Source organism: Rhincodon typus, chromosome 3 (genome assembly GCF_021869965.1).
Source record: "Rhincodon typus isolate 14 chromosome 3, sRhiTyp1.1, whole genome shotgun sequence".
NCBI lineage: Eukaryota > Metazoa > Chordata > Chondrichthyes > Orectolobiformes > Rhincodontidae > Rhincodon > Rhincodon typus.
In genome coordinates, this window is record NC_063334.1 from 88,264,933 (window position 1) to 88,284,564 (window position 19,632).

At 38.6% G+C, this 19,632-nt stretch overlaps 1 protein-coding gene across 8 annotated transcripts in view; it reads left to right on the top strand.

The window, feature by feature from the left end:
* tmem161b (transmembrane protein 161B) overlaps window positions 1-19,632 on the top strand; it is a 77,351-nt gene that overhangs the window by 42,972 nt on the left and 14,747 nt on the right. For all 8 annotated transcript variants that reach the window (XM_048621341.1, XM_048621350.1, XM_048621357.1 and 5 more), the window contains 3 exons: window positions 2,892-3,043; window positions 5,982-6,042; window positions 6,693-6,833. In XM_048621341.1, coding sequence (XP_048477298.1) covers window positions 2,892-3,043; window positions 5,982-6,042; window positions 6,693-6,833 — 354 coding nt within the window. The remainder of the gene's footprint in view (window positions 1-2,891; window positions 3,044-5,981; window positions 6,043-6,692; window positions 6,834-19,632) is intronic.

Here is a 19,632-nt window from a genome sequence, read left to right on the forward strand (position 1 = left end):
AATTTGAAAATCGGATGAGAGCAACTGCCATCAGAGTTAACAACCATCAGCTCTAAAGAGAAAAATCTCTGGCTGTCACAGAATTCTGTAAACTCTGAGTAACCCTCATCTAACTAAAGGTACAGCGGCACTCTTAGCTAATATTCTCAACACAAGAATTCGACAGAGAAAGGTGTTCCTGACTGAAGATCAGCGGAGAAGGCACAGAACATTCCAGAAGACGTATCCGGCTATAATTTTTAGAGACTAAGTTTTTCTTTTAAATTATTTTGGTTTATTTAAGAGGTACTTATATTTGTTGGAACAGCATACCATTAGAATTTCATTTTAATCAGGAATAGTTAGTCGTCAGTTGGGAATTGTTTGGTTTGTTAAGGGTTCAGTTAATTTGTTCACTGTTAGAGTTAGATAAATAAATTATTACTTGCTGATTATAGAGTGAGTGAAAGGAATTCATATCATTTAACCACTCCTTTATAACAGCTTGAGGGCGAGAGGCAGGTTATACCTCTTTTCACATTTCTTTTAACAGATCATAGGGCAAGCCGAGCCCTTCTGGGTGTTTTGATTTTAGTTACCAGGGGGATGTCGACCTCTCCTTTTATAACATGAAAATATCAAAGAAAATAGGTGAAAATAATTGGAATGGAATGAAGAAAACACCAGAGCTGGAGGAGCACTGCAGGCCAGAGGAGCAGGAAAGTTGACGTTTTGGTTTGGGACCCAAGCATCCCGACCTGAAACGTCAACTTTCCTGCTCCTCTGATGCTCCCTGGTCTGCTGTGTTCCTCCAGCTCCACACTGTTATCTCTGACTCCAGCATTGGCAGTTCGTACTATCTTTGGAATGGAATGAACATCTGTTATGGAATGAGATAGAGCATACGGTGAAAGGAGTGACGGAGATGGGACTGTCAGGAAGAAGAAATAGGGGAAAGTAAAGGAAGAATGCATTGGAAGAGGAATAGGTGACTGAAAGGAGGGAATGGAGAAAGCTGATCAACTAACATTGCGGTGACCTCAAGATGAGGAGAAGGTGAAGAAAGAAATGACTGCTTAAAGATCTTGTTGAGTTTGTTTTTAAAAAGCCTTTGGAACAACATTTTAGTAGATCAGAGATACACTTATCGATTGAATCTCACCTAAAGGGAGATTAACGTACAAATAACAGAAAGCAGAATCTTAACTTTTAAAGAGAAGATCATTTGAATCAAAAGCAAAATTAATACAGAGAATGATGGTGAATGTAAAATATGCCACTTAATTTCAAGCTTTCTGGATCAAATTTTTAATAGAGTTCGGTACTCGAGGGTTGATGTGCCTTTCAGATCATTTACTTTTGTGCCATGCATAGCCAAGTGTTAACTGTCATTTTTTTTTTTTATTTATTCGCTCATATGAGGACATCACTGGCTAGGCCAACATTTATTGCTCATCTCCAATTGCCCACAGGGCAGTTAAGAGTCAATCATTGCTATGGGTCTGGTGTCACCTACAGGCCAGACAAGGTAAGGATGGCGGTTTCCTTCACTAAAGGACATTAGTGAATCAGATGGGTTTTTCTGACAATTGGCAATGGGTTCATGGTCGTCATTTCAGCTAACCTTACTGAAACCTTAATAAAAATGCCCGAGGCCAGCAACTGTCATGTCTAAGAATTCTTTGCTTGGGTTAGTAAATGGAAGCATCATCTTCAGCATAGATCCTGCAATAAAAAAATCCTCTTATGAGTAATTTGTTAATCATGTAATGTTTAACCAATTACTTGGAGTTAATTTGAAGAAATAATCTGTGCTGTGGATGCAGCAGAAGCAATGGATGTACTGTATTTAGAGTTCCAGAAGACATTTGATAAGGTGTGATACCAAAAGTTATTGCGGAAAATAAAAGTTCTTTACATAGTGGATGCACATTGGCGTAGGCAGAAGATTGATGAGCTAACAGGAAGCAGAGTCAGCATAAAATATGGATTATTTTTCTGGTTGGTAAAGTGTGTAGCAAGTGGTGTGCCAGAGCTTGGTGCTGGGCCCTCAGTACTGTATATGTAAAGGTTTCCTTATTTAAGAAAGAGAATGTATCAGAAGCAGGTCAGAGAAGTTTTACTAATTTCTGAAATGCACAGGTTATCTTATGAGGAGAGCTCAGGCAGGCTAGACTTGTATCTATTGATGTTTAGAATACTAAGGGGGACTTGATTTAAAGAAGTAGATTCTGAAAAGTCTTAACAGGATGAATGTGGAAAGGATGTTTCCTCTTTGTGGGAGAATTTAGAACTAGGGGTCACTTTTCAAAATAAGTTGTAGCCTATTTGAAGACACAGTTGAGAATTTTTTCCCCCAAAGGTGAAGGAAGTAGTTTTTGAATCGTTTTAAGGCAGAGGTAGAAAGCTTCTTATAAATAAGGGGGTAAAAAGTAAGTGGAATTTGGCAGAATTTAGTGTACTCGGATTAACCATAATCATATTGAATGGCAGAGCAGGTTCGAGGGATCAACTGGCCTTCATTTGCTTCTTGTTCATAGGGACCGCATCTTTATGTTTATTGGTTAAGAAATGGACGGCACACTGGAATCATAGAATAAACATTCTCCGTTTGACACTTAGATGTGCAAAACTCACTAAAAAATCACAATAAAAATGTTGAGTGTGCCATTTGAAATATTCACATAGAAGGGAGTGAAAAAGGATTTATTGCAAACATACTACAAGTAACAAAACACCTGAAATTTCTGTATGATAGCTTTTGCTTTGAATTATTTGTAGCACTATAACCACCTTAGAAATCTATTTTTACTTATCTCCAGGTCCTTTTCTCCCATTTGATATATTCTGTCTTAACTACTTTGAAATTCTATATTGATTTTAACATGTTTTCCTTAACAAATGTTCTTCAGTAAAGCACTGTTTTCTCTGACAACTCACTACTTCAAAGTGGAAGAAGGTGGGGAGAGGTCAGTCTGCATCACATTTGGCTTCTTCTTCTTTGTAAAAGCCATGGCAATCCTAATTGTGACTGAGAACTATCTGGAGTTTGGACTCGAGACAGGTACTTGAGGCACTAATTCTAAAAATTTTAACTAATATTGTACACTGGAATATCACATTTCAGCCTTAAGTAAGTAACAACCTTGTAGCTCAACTTTATTTTGGCATCAGTGCAAGTATGTTTTTAAAATGTTGATTTGCTTAAAGCTGCTCTGGATTTTTTTCAATTATTTTTGGTGGCTGGTTATCTATTTATCTTGCACTTCATAATCCTTCCATACTGTTTCTTTGAGGTACATATTTGCTTACTTTCTCGCCACTGACAAACCTCTGGCTGAGAAGAGAACAATGGGGGGAGAGAGGGAAACAAAAAAAGCAACTAAAGAGACAGGATGGGCTGGCACTATCAACAAGGAGATGTGGGTTTGAGTAGGTGGTGACTAGAGCCAGTTAAATTGACAGTGCTTTTACACTCTCTATGATGTTGACGGCTCCACATAGAGATCAGAAGGCATCAGTAGAGGCTTGACCTGCACTAGAATAATCTTTGATGTTAAGACCAGAATGAACTGGGCAACAACATGACCAAAAATAAATTAGTCAAAGACAGCCAAACAGCCTTTGAATATTTCATGTGAAATGTATAGATAATTGCAAGCTCCATATTTCCTGTATCCATTATTTTACTCCTGGTTCGGTTTGATAAATAGCTGATTTGTAAGGAACTTCTTAAAAAAACTCTTCATTGATGTAGAACCAGCTGCATAACCTTGGTATTATGTATAAACAAAATTGTGCTGAGTTCTGGATCAACTTGAAACCTTAGCAAATACATTGTGCTGATAATATATCTCTTTCAGCACTGTGCACACCTGCAACGCAGTTAGCTGACCTGTTGATAGTGTCACCACAGTCCATGTGCTGGTAGGACTCTCTGGCCAAGGGATGGAATAACCACCTCCAGCAGCTCTCAAAGGTATGCTCATTCCCTTAAAGGGGGAGGTAAATCACCCCACCATTGGAGTGATTGAGAACTGCAGCTTTTAAACAATGTTAGTCTGAAGATCCTGCTGCCAGTGGACCTCCACACAACACTACTATTATTTGACAACTGAGCATAATCATTCCGTGTAGTCAGGCAAACGAGTGCCAAGCAGGAGTCCCACAGTTCACATCTGTGTATTGCTGTATAACTCCTTGTCTGGCATGTGGACTTGCTGGAGAGTCTGATCATGCTGCAGCAGATCCTTCTTTGGCTTAGGGTCCTTAGTTGAGTTATAGTTTCTGCAGGAAATTATTTGGTGTTCTAATAACTTTGGGCTTTAATTTGCAGCAATATTCTTTGCCTAGATTCACTTTCGGAGAATGTGGTTAAGGCAGGAAAAATGTAGAGCTTAGCAACGGGATTGTGGTGGCTTTTGGGTAGACAGTACTTCAGCCACACTAACTATTTGCAAATGCCAGTGAGTTTCCTGCAACATGTACAGTTGGCTGATTTAAAATTCCATAGCAAAACAACAGCTGATGTTGAAGCTTATCATCAACTTATGAGTTCAAGTATCACCCTAAAGAGACTTGAGCATAAAATCCAGATTGACATTGCAGTGCAGTACTGAGCGAATGCTGTAATGGAGGTCCTGACTTTTGGATGAGGTGTTAAAATGAGGCAAAACCTGCCATCTTGGATAGATATATTAAACATTCCATAGCATTTTTTCAAAGAAAACCAGACATGTTCTCTCCAGTACCCTGATCAATGTCTATTTCTCTGCCAAACTCACTAAAACTCGATTATGTGAACGTTGTTGTTTATTACGTGAGGGACCTTGCTGGGTTTAATTGGCTGCTGCTTTTTTCATTCATTTAGGGGATGTGGGCATTGCTGACAGGAGCAGCATTTTTTTTTTTGTCCATCCCAAATTTCCATAGAGAAGGTGAAGGTAAGCTGCCTTCATGAACCACTGCAGTTCATTTGGTGTAGGTACACCCACAATACTGTTAGGTGAGGGAGTTCCAGGAATTTGAGCTAGTGACACTGAAGGAGCGGTTATATACTTCAAAGTTAGGATGATGAGAGGTTTGGAGGGAAACTTGCGAGTGGTGGCATCTGCTGCTCTTGTCTTTCTAGATGGTGGTCGTGGGTTGGGAAGGTGCTGACTAAGAAGTCTTGATGAATTTCTGCACTGCATTTTGTGAGTGGTGCACACTGCTAATATGCAACAATGGTGAAGGGAGTGAATGTTTGCAGATGTGCCAATTGAGAGGACTGCTTTGTCTTTGATGGAGTCAAGTTGCTTGAGTGTTGTTGGAGCTCCATTCATTCAGACAAGTGGGGAGTATTTCATCACACTTCTGACTTAGGCCGAGTAGATAATGGACAGGTTTTAGGGAATCAGGAGATAAATTATTCCTGTAGATTTCCTGGTCTTTCATCTACTCTTGTAGCCACAGTATTTATGGAGGTCCTCCAATTCACTTTCTGGTCAGTGGTAACCATCAGGATGTTGACAGGATTTCCTGCATAACAAAGATGGCTAAATTCAAAAAATACTTAATTCGCGATAAAGTGCATTAGAATGAAATGATGGGTGCCAGAAAATTTGTCTGTCTTTCATTTTATTATTCTTTGTTTAAGAAGTTGTGTACTTTATTTAAAATATAGTAGTTAATACTTCAGAAATGTATCAAGAAGTTTTGCACATTTATTTTTTTCTGAAGTAATTTTACAGATTGAATCTGATGCTTTTCTTTTTAACAAGGATTTTTTTAATTGGTAAAAGCATATTCTTGATGACAATTATATCCTTTATTTTTTCACCCCACATTATATCAAGTAATGGCTGAATGCACTGGGTAGAAGGCTATGGGACCTGGCAATGTCCTGACTCTAGTACTGAATACTTGTGCTCCGAAACTAGCCATGCCACTAGTTCAAGTATTCCAGCCAAACTTAACTGCTTTTTTTCTCACCTTCTCTTTTCTTCACTGCTCACATTTAGGGTTTGTGAACTTTTCGGACAGCGCTTTGCAGTTTCTTGAGAAACAAGGCCTTGAATCCCAGTAGGTTGAATAACTTGTATTTTTTTTTTGCTAAAACTCTTCATTTGAAATGAAATAGACGTTTGTGATTTATCCATGGCATTGTACATTCTCTGTTACAGTACATTGTTATCATAGTGCATATTTTTCCAATATAACTTGAAGGATGTGAATAACCATTGTGTGATATTAATTTAGTGCATTAACAGTTTATTCTGAATGATAGATCTCTATCAGCATTTGTTTGATTAATTTCTAAACTATCTTAGCATGTAAAGATAACTTTATTCCATTCACCATTCACCCACCAGGTCTAAAAAAAACTGTCAATACAGTTTAGATAGCTGACGTGCTCTTCTGCTTCAATATTTTTGCTGAGTTGAGCAGTTTGATTTATAATGAAGTAAAGGCATAAAGGCCATAATGTAGTAGAGCAATTTGACCCTTTTTATTGTTTGTCATTTGATTGCTATGCAGTGAATCGTTAGTATAAGTGATTCATTAATTTTTTTTTAAAAATCCTAAGTTCCACTTTTTTGTTAACTGATAATCTATTATTGGGGTGTTTGTACTTGAAGGATATTTTTAAATAGCATTCCCATTTCTGAAAAAAGACGTCACTATTTCTGTGCATGATTTTTTTTAAGAAATTCTTTGTTTTGTTATTTCAGGGGTCCTGTCTCGAAACTGACCTTTAAAATGTTCCTGGCTGTTTTCTGCGCTTTCATTGGTGCATTTTTGACATTTCCTGGCCTGCGGTTAGCTCAAATGCATCTGGATGCCCTGAATCTTGCGAATGAAAGGCTGACACAGTAAGAAATTTATGATCATGAAATTAATTAGACTTGTCCTTTTGTAAAATCTAAAGCAACACAGGAATGTAGAGTCTAAGCAAATTATCTGGCCAGTTCTGGAATTTGAAGGTTATTACCAGGAGTAAATATACTGTTAAAAAAGCAAAATGCTGCAGTGAAGGAACTCTGAGATAAACAAGTGTACTGGAAAGACTCAGTAGGTCAGGTTGATGCAGTACATTTTGTAAATGGTGTACACTGCTGCCGTTGTGAACTGATAGTGTAGATAGTGGATGTGGTGTCAGCATTGTCCCAGGTTGCTTGTTGTGTTGACCTGTACTCATTCAGGCAAGTGGATAGCATTTCACCAAATGTATGACTCGCATCTTGTGGATGGTGAACAGGCATTGGTGCAACAGGAGGTAAGTTACTTGCTGCAGACTTCCTAACCTCTTTGCTGCTTTGTAGTCACAATACTTAGAGTCATTGAGTAATACAACATGGAAACAGGCCCTTCAGCCCAAACTGGTCCATACTCAACGTGGTGCCCACGCATCTAGTGCCAATTGCCCATATTTTGGTCCATATCCCTCTTAACCCTTCCCATCCATGTACCTATCCAAATGTTTTTTAAATGTTGCTGTTGTACCTTCTTGAACCACTTTCTCTGGCAGCCCATTCCATATACGCACCTCTGTCTGCGTGAAGAAGTTCCCCTCAGGTCCTCCTTAAATCTTGCCCCTCTCACCTTAAATCTATGCCCTCTAGTTTTTAGTTCCCCATCCCTGGGAAAAAGACTATGTGCATTCATTCTATCTATGCCGCTCATGATTATATACAGCTCAATAAGGTCACCCCTCATTCTCCTATGTTCCAAGGAATAAAGTCCTATCCTGGCCAATCTCTCCCTTTAACTCAGGCCTACTAGTCCTGGCAACATCCTCCTAAATCTTCTTTGCACACTTTCCAGTGTAACTATTTCATTCCCATAACAAGGTGACCAAAACTGTACACACTACCCCAAGTGTGGCCTCACCAAAGACATATACAACTGTAACATAACGTCCCAACTCATACTCAATGTCTCGACCGATGAAGGCTAGCATGCTAAATGCCGCCTTCACCACCCTGTCCACCTGTGACGCTGTTTTCAACAAACTGTGTACTTGTGCTCCTAGGACCCTCTGTTCCACAACACTCCTCAGGACCTTACCATGTACTGTATAAGTCCTACCTTTCCAAAGTGCAATACCTCACACTTGTCTGTATTGAATTGCATTTGCCAGTCCTCTGTCCAAGATTCCTCTGTAATTTTTAATAACCTTCCTCACTATCAACGATGCCTTCTAATTTTGTATCATCCTCAAACTTACTAATCGTATCTTGTACATTCACATTCAGATCATTTATGTAAATAACAAAGGTCCCAGCACCAACCCCTGTGGGACACCACTAGTCACAGGTCTTGTACGATTTGGTCCATTTCAGTTTCTGATCAATGATAAAACACCAAGGATGTTGATGGTGGACGATTCAATTGTGTTGATGCTTTGAGCATTGAGGGCTTATGGTTAGATTCTCTTTTGTTGGCAGTGGACACTGCCCAACACTTATGTGGTACAATTGTTCTTGGTACTTGCGGCCCAAGGCTGAATATGGTCCAGTTTTTGCTCTATAGGAACACTGAGTGCTTCAGTACCTGAGAAGTCATGAATAGCACTGAACATTGCAATTATTGGCAAACATCCTCACTTGGAACTGAAAATGGTTACATCTGGGCCACTACCCTAATGAACTCCCACAATTCTTTTTAGATTGTGTTGATTGACCTCCAACAACCACAAGCAACTTTTATTGTGCTATGTATGATTGCAACCAGCAGAAAGTTTTTCCCCTGATTTCCATCAACTCTAGCTTTGCTCAGACTCCTTGATGCCACAGTCTGTCAAAAGCTGCTTCATGTCAAGGGCATCACTCTTACCTAACCACTAGAATTCAGCTCTTTTTTTGTCCCTCTTCAGACCAACGCTTTAGTGGAGTCAACAGCCAAATGTCGCAAGCTGAATCCAAACTGAGTGTCATTGAGTAGGTTATTCCTTTGCAAGCGCTACTTGATAGCATTGTTGTCAACCTCTTCCGTCACTTTGTTCATGATGAAGCGTAGACTGCTCGGATAGTAATTGGCGGGATGGATTTGTACTGCTTTTTGTAATAAGTCATATCTGGGCAATTTTCACATTATTGTATCCCACAGTGTTATAGCTGTAATGAGCAGCTTGGCTAGGTTTGCGGCTAGTTCTGTAGCATAAATCTTCAGTACTATTGCCAAAATGTCATCAGTGCCCATGGCTTTTATAATATCTAGTGCCATCAAACTTTTCTTGATACCACATGAAGTGAATTGAATTGGTTGAAAACTGGCATCTGTGATGCTGTGGCCCTCATGAGGAGCAGACAATGATCATCCATTCGCCGCTTCTGGCTGAAGGAGGATGTAGATATTTCAGCCTTAACTTTTGTGCTGATTTGCTGAGCTTCTCCATCATTGAGAATGGAGATATTAGTGGAGCTACATCCTTCAATGGGTTGCTTAATTATCCACCACACTCTCAACTGGATGTGGTAGGACACCAAAGTTCAAGATCTGATTCATTTTTTGCAGGATTCCTTGGCCTTTTCAATTGCATACTACATTGCTGTTTGAAATGCGAGTAGTCCTGTGTTATAGCTTTACCAGGTTGACTTGTTTTTTAGGAATGCCTGCTGCCCTCCTGGCCTGCCCTCCTACTCTCTTCTTTGAACCATTGATCCCTGGCTTGATTGTCTGGTAGAGTGGAGGATAATCCAGGCCATGAGGTTATCGATTGTGATTGAATGCAATCATGCTGCTGCTGATCCAAAGTGTCTCATGGATCCCCAGTTTTGAGTTGATAGACCTATTTGAAGTCTGTCTCACTTAGCACTATGGAAGTGCCGCACTAAAATAAACCGTTTCCCAGGGATGGTGATGATGGTGTCTGGGACATTGTAAGGTTTCATTCTGTGCGTAAGACTGTCAGGCTGCAGCTTGACTAGTTTGTGGGACAGCTTTCTCAATTTTGGCACAAGTCCCCAAGTGTTAGTAAGGAGAACTTTCCAAGGTCAATGTAGTTCTGTTTGCTGTTGTATTTGATGCTTGGAGGAATGCCAGGTGGTTTATCTGTTTTCATTCCTTTGTTTAGACATTGCAGCAGTTTGATATAACTAAGTGTTTGCCAGACATTTCAGAGGGCAGTTAAGAATTAACCACATGACTTGAGAGTCTGGAATGACATGTAGGATAGACTAGGTAAATATTTCAAACTTTTTGTCCTATAGGACGTTAGTAACAGAGATGAAATTTTATGTCAATCAGCAGTGGTTATATGGATCCAATTAGGCTAGTTTATTTCCAGAGTTTCTTGGGCTTGAATTTCATCATCTTTCTATTAAATGAAATTCAAACCCCTGTCCCCAGAATGTTATGCTGGCGTTCTGGATTACGGATCCTGTGTCATTACCACTGCGTCATTATCTCCCCTCATTATATTATACAGTACCATTCCACAGTTTTGTTATCTTGCATATTATATAACAATTGTCCCTTGCCGTCTCTGTTCTTTTTAATCCTGTTCATATTGCATTTGCATTGATTCTCTGTAAAAACAAAAAAAAAGTCTTTACAGTTGCACTGTGTGGGCACAAGATGGCCCTAATTTCTTGACAGTTTTATTTCAGTTCTCAGGACTTATCAGATTAGCTCTTTAAGACATCAGTTACAACCAGATTCTTCACATTATTTCCACTAATAATATCTTATTAGTTTTGTGGCAGATTCTAGATCAGATGCAAGAAATCTATCTCTTGCAATTAGAAGAATCACAGTCTCCTATTGGCTGTTTCATTTTACAACCTTTATGCCATCTTAATGGCATGTCTCTTTTTACAACATGCATTGATTTACCCCCAAGTATGATTGATTAGAACCAGGTGAATTCATTGCAATTTTCAGAGTTCAAATTATCTGAAACAAAGTACTTGTACTGAAGAAAATATATTCGGACTCCACCTCCTCTGTATTCAGTTTGATAATAAAGAGACTGTCATTGCTGGATATGTCCACTTGTTCTCTGAAAGTTGGTGCTTATAAAAGTGAGATCTCACAATGTGACTGATGTGTAGTTGAATACTGAAACTGATGGATAAGATTCAAGTCCTCCTACAGGGGCCTTGAATTGATGAGTTTGGAAATGCTCTTGATGGACTAGCTGATGCAAAAGCCCTTTGATCGCTTTAACGTTTATTATCAAGTGAGGTTATTGCTTTGTACTGTTGCTAAATGAGTCCTTCCCAATACTGAAATTCCATGGAAAGTAAACTTCTTAGCTTTTATTTGCATTTCTCCAATGCATCGTTGAATTTCAAACACATATAAGGAATATCAGGAATCTGGACAAGTTTCTTCTGTAGAAATATAGGCTCAATCTTGAAGATCAGTTAAATATTGAGGATCTCCTTTTCTGTTGATAAGGTTCCAATTAAGGTCTTTGAAGAGCTAAACAATTTGGTGTACCCTTGTTATTGGAAAACTGACCAATCAATTTAATATTAGAAAAACCAAAAAGCACTCAAGACCATAATGTTACAGTTAAAGCAATTGCTATGTTGTAAAGAAAACCAATTTATAGACGCCATATGCCACCTATACTGTATTTCTTCCAGAAGAATGTTGTTTGGATATGATGTGTGTGATTCTCATACAGACTTTTTATGACTTTGCAGCAATTTAATATTTGCACTCATCCCCAGACCTTGCAGCAATTTAACGTTTACACTCAACCCCGGGCTTCATTACTGACTTGGACCAAACATGAACATGAGCTAAATTCCAGAGGACAGATTATAGTGACTGAATACAACATCAGGACAGCATTTGCCTGAGTATGGCATCAAGGAGTCCAAGTAAAATTAAGTCAATGGGAATTAGGGGAAAGCTCTCCACTGGCTAAAGTCATAGCGATCACAGTAAATGAAAGGTGTGTTGGTTGGAGGCTAAGCGTTTCAGTTTCAGGCTATTGCTAAAGCAGTTCTTCAGTGCCCTAGACTGCAGTCTTATCTTGATAGCATTCCTTTGAAATGGCGATGTTCATTGCAAAATGTTCAGTTCCTTTCATAATTCTACAGATAATGAAGTAGTCCATATGCAAATGCAGAAACACCTGGATAACATTGATACTTGAGTTCATAAATGGTGGATAAATTAATACCGTGCAATTGCTAGACAATGACCATTCTGACGAGACTGAGTTACCATATCTGTCCAATGTTTGATGCAGTTACCATCATTGAAACTCCACCATCAGCATTCTCAGAGTTACCATTGACAATTGTATCAGAATAGATGCTATCACAAGGCCAGGTCAGAGTATTTTCGGGTGAATAAACTCTTAATCTGATTTCACAGAGCTTTTTCACTATCTACAAGACATAAATCAGGAATGTGCTGGAAAGTTACCCATTGATTAATACCACCTTGAATGGTCGCTCCTTACACTACCAACCCATTATCTGCAACTTGTATTGCAACAGTTGGCCAAGATTAACTCTTCAATAATACCTCTTAAAACAATGATCTCCACTAGCTTAAAGAACAAGGGCAGCAAGAACATGGACGACTGCTAACTTGTATTGTTCCTGTAAGTCACACACTGCAGTGACTTTTGTTGTACCTTCATGGTCATTAAAACCTAGAATTCCTTCCCTTTTGGCAATGTGTGTATACCCTCACTGCATGGAATGTAACATTTCAAGAAGACAGTTCTCTACCACCTTATCAATCAGCGATTAATGTTGACCTTGTCAAAATTGCCCACATCCCATGAACAATATTTTTTATAAAATCTTGGTTCATAAGCAAAACTGAGAGTAGATTTGTTGATTATTACCTCTTCAATAATGACTAAATACAAGTTAGGTGCTTTAGGGTGTTCTCAGATTGTGGAGGACCATGTACGAATTAAAGTTCTGTCAATTTTCCACTCACATTTACAAGACACAGTGGCAATCCTCAGTAGCTTTATTATTGTGAAAAATATACGATTGTTTACAAGAGGCGCTTAAACATAGTCTTTACTTTTGTACCACATATTACCTGGAAGTAGTGACAGTTGGTGAATAATGCCCATATTTAATTGAGAAACAATTTATGGAGAATGCATTTATCAAGTCAGCAGCACAGAAAAAAAGGCCTTTGGCCCATCGAGTTTGTGACAGTCAAAACACCTACCTATTCTATTCCCATTTTCCAGCTCTTGGTCCATAGCCTTGTAAGCCCTGGCATCATAAGTATACATCTAATTGTTTCTTAAATGTTATGAGGGTTTGTGTCTCTACCACCCTTCCAAGCAGTGAGTTCCAATTCCCGCCACCCTCTGGGTGAAAAATATTTCTTCATAAACCTCCTGCCCCTTAGTTTAAATCTATAAATCACTGTGGATTTGATTCTTCATATAAATATTTAAGTAATTTTTCAATATTATGTTTTGAATCAAAGTTGCGACCAGTTTGCTATATACACTTTCAGAATTAAGCAGGCTGGTTACCTTGCCTTTTAGCTACCCTGTTGTCCAGCTTCCACAGCTTTGTGCCTTTGCAGTGATTTCTTCAGAGTTGAATACATTTCATTACTTCCTGATGGTACAACTTCTGCCATGCATCTAGATCTGTATTCCGTAATAATGCATGTCATTTATTCTTCATTTTGTTACCCTCACCACATTTTTGTTTTTGCATAGTGTTCCAGAGTTATGTATTTTCTGCTCCTTAGCTTATGAAGGTTTAGGTCTCGACATCAGATTTTAACTGTCTTTTATTATATAAGTGTTTCCTCCCCAGTCAACTCCAGAGAAAGTAGTACAAGCCTTGGGTTGTTGCTGGTAGTCTCCTGTTGATGGTTCTAATATAATTTATATCAGCTGACAAAGTTGAGGAGGCAGAAAAAGAAAAAGAACAAGCCACCTTTCAGATGAGATGCAAGATTATAATCATGTTATCATTAAAAAGTTGAAGGAGGAATAGGCCATCTGGACTATCAAACATTCCCTGCCATTCCGGTAGATCATGGCTTATCTAATTATGATACAAGGTTGCGAGAATCCATTATTAAGAACATAAAACATAGGAACAGGTGTAGGTGTCATGCAACCCCTTAAGCCTGCCCTCCCATTCTGTAAGATCGTGTTTGATATACTCCAGCCCTCAACTCCTCTTTCATTGCCAGTTCCTCTCAGCCCTCAACACTGCAATATTTAAAATTCTATCTACCTCCTATTGATATTTTCAGTTATTCACCCTCCACAAGGAAATTATAGGAGAATACTCAGAAAATCCTAATGTAACCTGGCAGAATAAACATGGCTTTCTGAAAGGGAAATTATGTTTAAGGATGACTTTCTCAAAACAATATGGAAAATCGATAAAGGATAAATCTGAGTTTGCGGTGTATTTGATTTTCAAAATGCATTTAATAAAATGCTGCATCAAAGGGTACTACATAAGAGAAGAGCCTGTGGTTTAGGAGGTAACATTAGCTTGCATAAATAATTGGTCAGCTAACAGTAACCAAGAAGTAGGGACTTTGTTTTCTTTAATGGGATGTGGGGTTTGCTGATAATGCCAGTATTTGTTGCTCCTCTTTAATTGCCTTGAACCAAGTGGCTTGCTATGCCATTTTGAGGGCAGTTAAGATTGAACTACTGCTGTGTTAGGGGTCACATGTAGGTCAGGATGGGTTAAGACTGCAGATTTTCTTCTATGAGAGAACATGAGTGAATCAGATGGGAGTTTTATGACAATTGATGCCACTGATTCAATTTGACAGTGAGAACCGTGGATCTGAAACAACTGTACTAAACTTAAGTAAGAGTAATTACATAGGGATGAGAACTGTGTTGACTGGAATGGACTGGAAAAGGAGTTTAGCAGAAAAGATGGTGGAGGAACAATGGCAGTTGTTTAAGAAAATAGTTTGAGACTCAGCAAAGATATTTCTGATTGAGGAAGAAAGATTTTAGGATGGGCAAAAACTAACCATAGTTGACCAAGGAAGTTAAAGATAGTGTCAAATTAAAAGGAGAAAACATACAGCATCACAAAGATCGGTGATAAACCAGAAGATTGGGTAAGTTTTAAAACTATCAAAAGGTAAGCTTAAAAAGAAGTAAAGAGGGAGAAAATTAACATTGAAGACAAACTAGCAAGTAACATAAAAACAGACAGTAAGACGCCTTTAAACAACAAAAAAGGAAGAATGAGGCCAAAGTGAACATGTTCTGTTAGAGAACAGAACTGAGAAACCATTAATTGGAATCCCGAAAATGAGAGGACTTGATAAATGCTTTGCATCAATCTTTAATGTAGAAGACGTGAAAAGCATGCCAAAAATACTGAATTGAGGCGTTAAGAGGTAGGGAATGAAATAAGCGCAATAACAATCACTAAAACAAATATGGAAGGGAAACTAGTGGGGTGAAAGTGAATAATTCCCCTGGACCTGATGGTTTACATTCTAGGCTTTTAAAAGAAGTAGCTACAGAGATGGTTAATACATCAATAATCTTCCAAGAGTTTCTGGAAAGACCTAGAGGATTGGAAAACTACTAATGTGACACCCTTATTCAAAGAGGATGGGAGGCAAAGAAATTTACTATATGTCCGGTTAGCTTTACATCTGTCATTTGCAAATTGTTTATCTGTTGTGAAGTGTATAATTGCAGAGTATTTAGAAATACAGGCTATAACCAAGCTTCATGAAAAGGAAATCATGGATAACAAATTTATTACAGTTGTTTGCTGTAACAACTAGGATAGACCAAGGGGAACCGTAGATATATTTATATTTTCAAAAAGCATTTGCTAAGGTACTGCACATGAGGCTACTTTAAAAAGACAAGAGCCCATAGTTTTGGAGGTCATATATTAGCATTTGTAAAGGATTGGATAACTGATATAAGGCAGAGATAAAGGATGCAATTTCAGGATGACAACCTGTAACAAGTGGAGTGCCACAGGGATCAGTCCTGGATCCACAATCATTTACAATGTGTTCTGAGTTGGATGTGTAAAGTGAATTACTGAGTTTGCAAATTATACAAAAGTAGATTGGGAGGCAAGTCATGAAGATGACCATGTCTACAGGGGATTGTACACTGGTTACGTGAGCAGGCAAAAATTTGGCTGATCAAATACAGTGTGGGGAAAATGTGAAAGTTATGCACTTTGACAGGAAGAATAGAGAGCTGCTCTTGTTTAAATGGAGAAAGATAGCAGGCAGCTGCAGGTTAGTGACTTTGGAGGCCCTTCTGTATGAATCCAAATTCAGCAGGCAATAGCAAAAGCAAATGGACTGTTGACCTTTATTTCAAAGGGAATGGAGTATAACAATAGGGAGGTTTTGCTAAATTATACAAGGCACTGAACAGACCACACCTGGAATACTGTGAACAGTTTTAGTCCCCCTGACTAAAGGACAGTATACTTGAATTAGAGACAGTCCAGAAAAGGTTCATGAGGTTGATTTCTGGGTATGGAAGAATTTTCTTGTGAGAAGACATTAAACACACCATAAAAAGTAGGAGCAGAAGAAGGGCATTCAGTCTGTTACACCATTCGGTGATATCACAGGCTATCTGATAATCCCACATTTCTGGCTTTTCACCATAACCCTGGATTCCCTTACTGATTAAAAATCTGTCTATCTATCTCTATCTTGAATCACAATGACTCAGCTTCAACTGCCCTTTGTGGAAAAGAATTCCACAGATTCATTGTCCTCAGAAGAAATTACACATTTTCTGTTTTAAATGGATGATGATCCCTTACCTCTGGTCCTAGGCTCTCTCACAAGGTGAAACAACCTCTCCACATGTACCCGGTCAAACCCCCTTAAGAATCTGAGCTTCCAATTTAAGTTTGCTCTTGCACTTCTAAATTCCAAGTGTACGAGCCCAAATCTGGGACTTGGTGATATTTGAACCCATGTCCCCAGGCTAATCGTCTGGGTTACTACAGCAGTGACATTACCATTGTACTATCATCATGCTGCCGCCCCCGCCGATATTAATGAGATGGAAGTTGTAGGAGGACCTAAACGGCCAATACAAATGAATTCCCAGTGATGAATAGTGTTAATACCAGTGTGCTGAAAGTTATTAATGATTAATAATGCATTGAAAATTGTGAAAAATCAAGATACATTGAAAACAAGCCAACATGCTAATGTATTCAACTTAAAAATTTAGAAGGGTGTATACTTAGAAGAAACAACTCCAATCATAAAAAGCACCCGGTGAAGTATGTAATGCTGCAGTGATAATTGTACTAAAAGATAAGGTTATCATTATTTTCTCTAAAAGCTACATTGAAATGATTTGTAATACAGTAAATAAAAATAGACTAGCCTATTCCATCCATTAACTTTTTACGCCTATTCATAGTAAGGGTCAGTTGTATTGTATTGAAGATATTCCCAACAATGACGATAGGGACTGTGGAAATTGAGTATTCAGAATAATTGCTTAAAAATAAAGACAACTCTTTTTGGTATGCAGCATGATCTACAAAGCAGAAATTGGACGTGAAAAGATATGTGATATGATCTTAAAGAGCTACCACTTGAAGTTATACAGCCCAATTAACTTAGACAATATAGTACTTCAAGGCATTTCACTGAAAGCAGCAGAAATATTATTAGAGAATTCAATGAGAGCTTTTTAAGTGGTCTTTAAAGCCTGGAAGGAAATGAACAAGTTGATTAGAAAATAGTTTTTTATAACAGTTTTAAAGTGAGTGCTCCGAAAAGGTGATGGATGACAGGTATGCTTCCTGTTTTGGACAGGGGGAGGTTGGGGAGCACAGTGCAAAACTGGAATTCTCCTCCTTGCCCCATAATCATGCAACCTTCAAGAGGAGATGGCAAAGAGAAAACGTGAAGAAAAAATTCCACAAATCTTCATACAGCCAGAGGGGGAATAATGATTTTTGTTCTAAATAATTAGTTAGTTAAACATAACCTGCTGCTTATAAATCTGTTCCCTGTCCCTGATGGACTGTATTCTGGAATTGAGGAGGTTACCTGCAATATAAGAAAGCACCTACCAGTTTTCTGGCAGATCTTTTTTGCCCTTTTCTTGGAGAGGATGTAATGTATGCTGAAGGATTTTGCAATTTCATCACATCCTTTGATTTTTATAGTGTTTTTTTTTCATTGAATTAATTACACATCCACTTAGATTAGATCATTTCTCATTTACAATTTCATATTTGACATAACTTTTTTGAATATATTACTTATTGGGTTAGGTCCATCTTTTCCTAAGCGCTGTACTGCTTTCTCATTGTTCAGTTGTCTTGCATTGATATCCAACATCTGATCCAATACTGCTTCTTATCTCACTGATACTGAAACACGCTAATTGAGGGAGAGATCTAAGTGCATTCTAGAAATTTTCCCTCTTTTAACTGCAAGCCTCTGTCTTGTGCTAACTACCTTTGAATATATGGGTGCAGGTTTTATGGTCATGGTGATGTGTCACTGATGATACTGACCTCAAAGAAAGTTGTCTGCAAGGAATTGATGGCCTTCGATGTGAATTCCATGTTACTGATTTTAATTTTAATATGGCACTAATAATCAGTGATCTCTGGACTCTAACAATCATAAAATATTGAGAAAAGGCTACGTAGCCAATCAGATTGAACAATTCACACAGACAGCAAAGCAGGGAGTAAATGCAGTGATTATCTCTCAATTTTTAATCATCTTTGAGAGAACAAAATAAACATTGGGATATATAATTGGAGTTAAGGTAGACTCTAAAATATCATTTAAAAGTGGGATCTATGATATTTATTACCATTGTAGGTTGCCTAGGCAGCTAAAGGAAAGGCCACCACTGGTGGAGCAATTGTGCTTAACTTGAAAAGGAGAAACTTGTGTAACCACAGGGATAGAACTAGAAGGAATGGGATTAAATGGGGTTAAGAAGCTGGTTTGTGGGTGAAAGATCAGGTGATTTCATTAGATGCTGTATCATGTCCATACCTAGTCAGCCTAGCTCAAATTCAAATCATGGCAGACAACAGCAGCCAACTGGAATGTGTGACCTGCCATAGATGGGAAGTCATGGATCCTAGGTTACCATGTATGCAGGAAGTGCTCCCAGTTTGCAGAAACTTGAGCTCTAGCATTTTGAATTCGAGTAGTGGCTGGGGATGCAGGCATATCCACATGGCTGAGAGTTACATTTATAGCACGTTTAGAGAGATGGTCACACTGCAGCTCAAAGAGCTGGGGGAAAGAAGGGAATGGGTGACCACCAGACAGTCAAAGAGGAACAGGCAGGTAGTGGAGAATTCCCCTGGGGTTCCGTTCACAAATCAGTTTTCCACTTTGGACAAAGCCAAACTTCTGGCACCACAAGTGGCCTAACTGCACAGGAGACCAGGAAGAAGAAAAGAGGAGTGATTCACTAGGGGAACAGACAAGCATTTTTGCAGTTACAAATGAGAGTCCAGGATGATGCCTCCTTTGTGTCTGGGTTGAGGATGTCACTGAGCAGGTGTAGGGCATCCTGAAGGGGGCGTGTGATGATGAGATAGAGGTTGTGGTACACATTAGTACCAATGATACAAGCATCAAGAACAAAAACAGAAGTTGCTGGAAAAGCTCAGCAGGTCTGGCAGCATCTGTGAAGAAAAAATCAGTTAACGTTTTGTGTCCAGTGATCCTTCCTCAGAACTT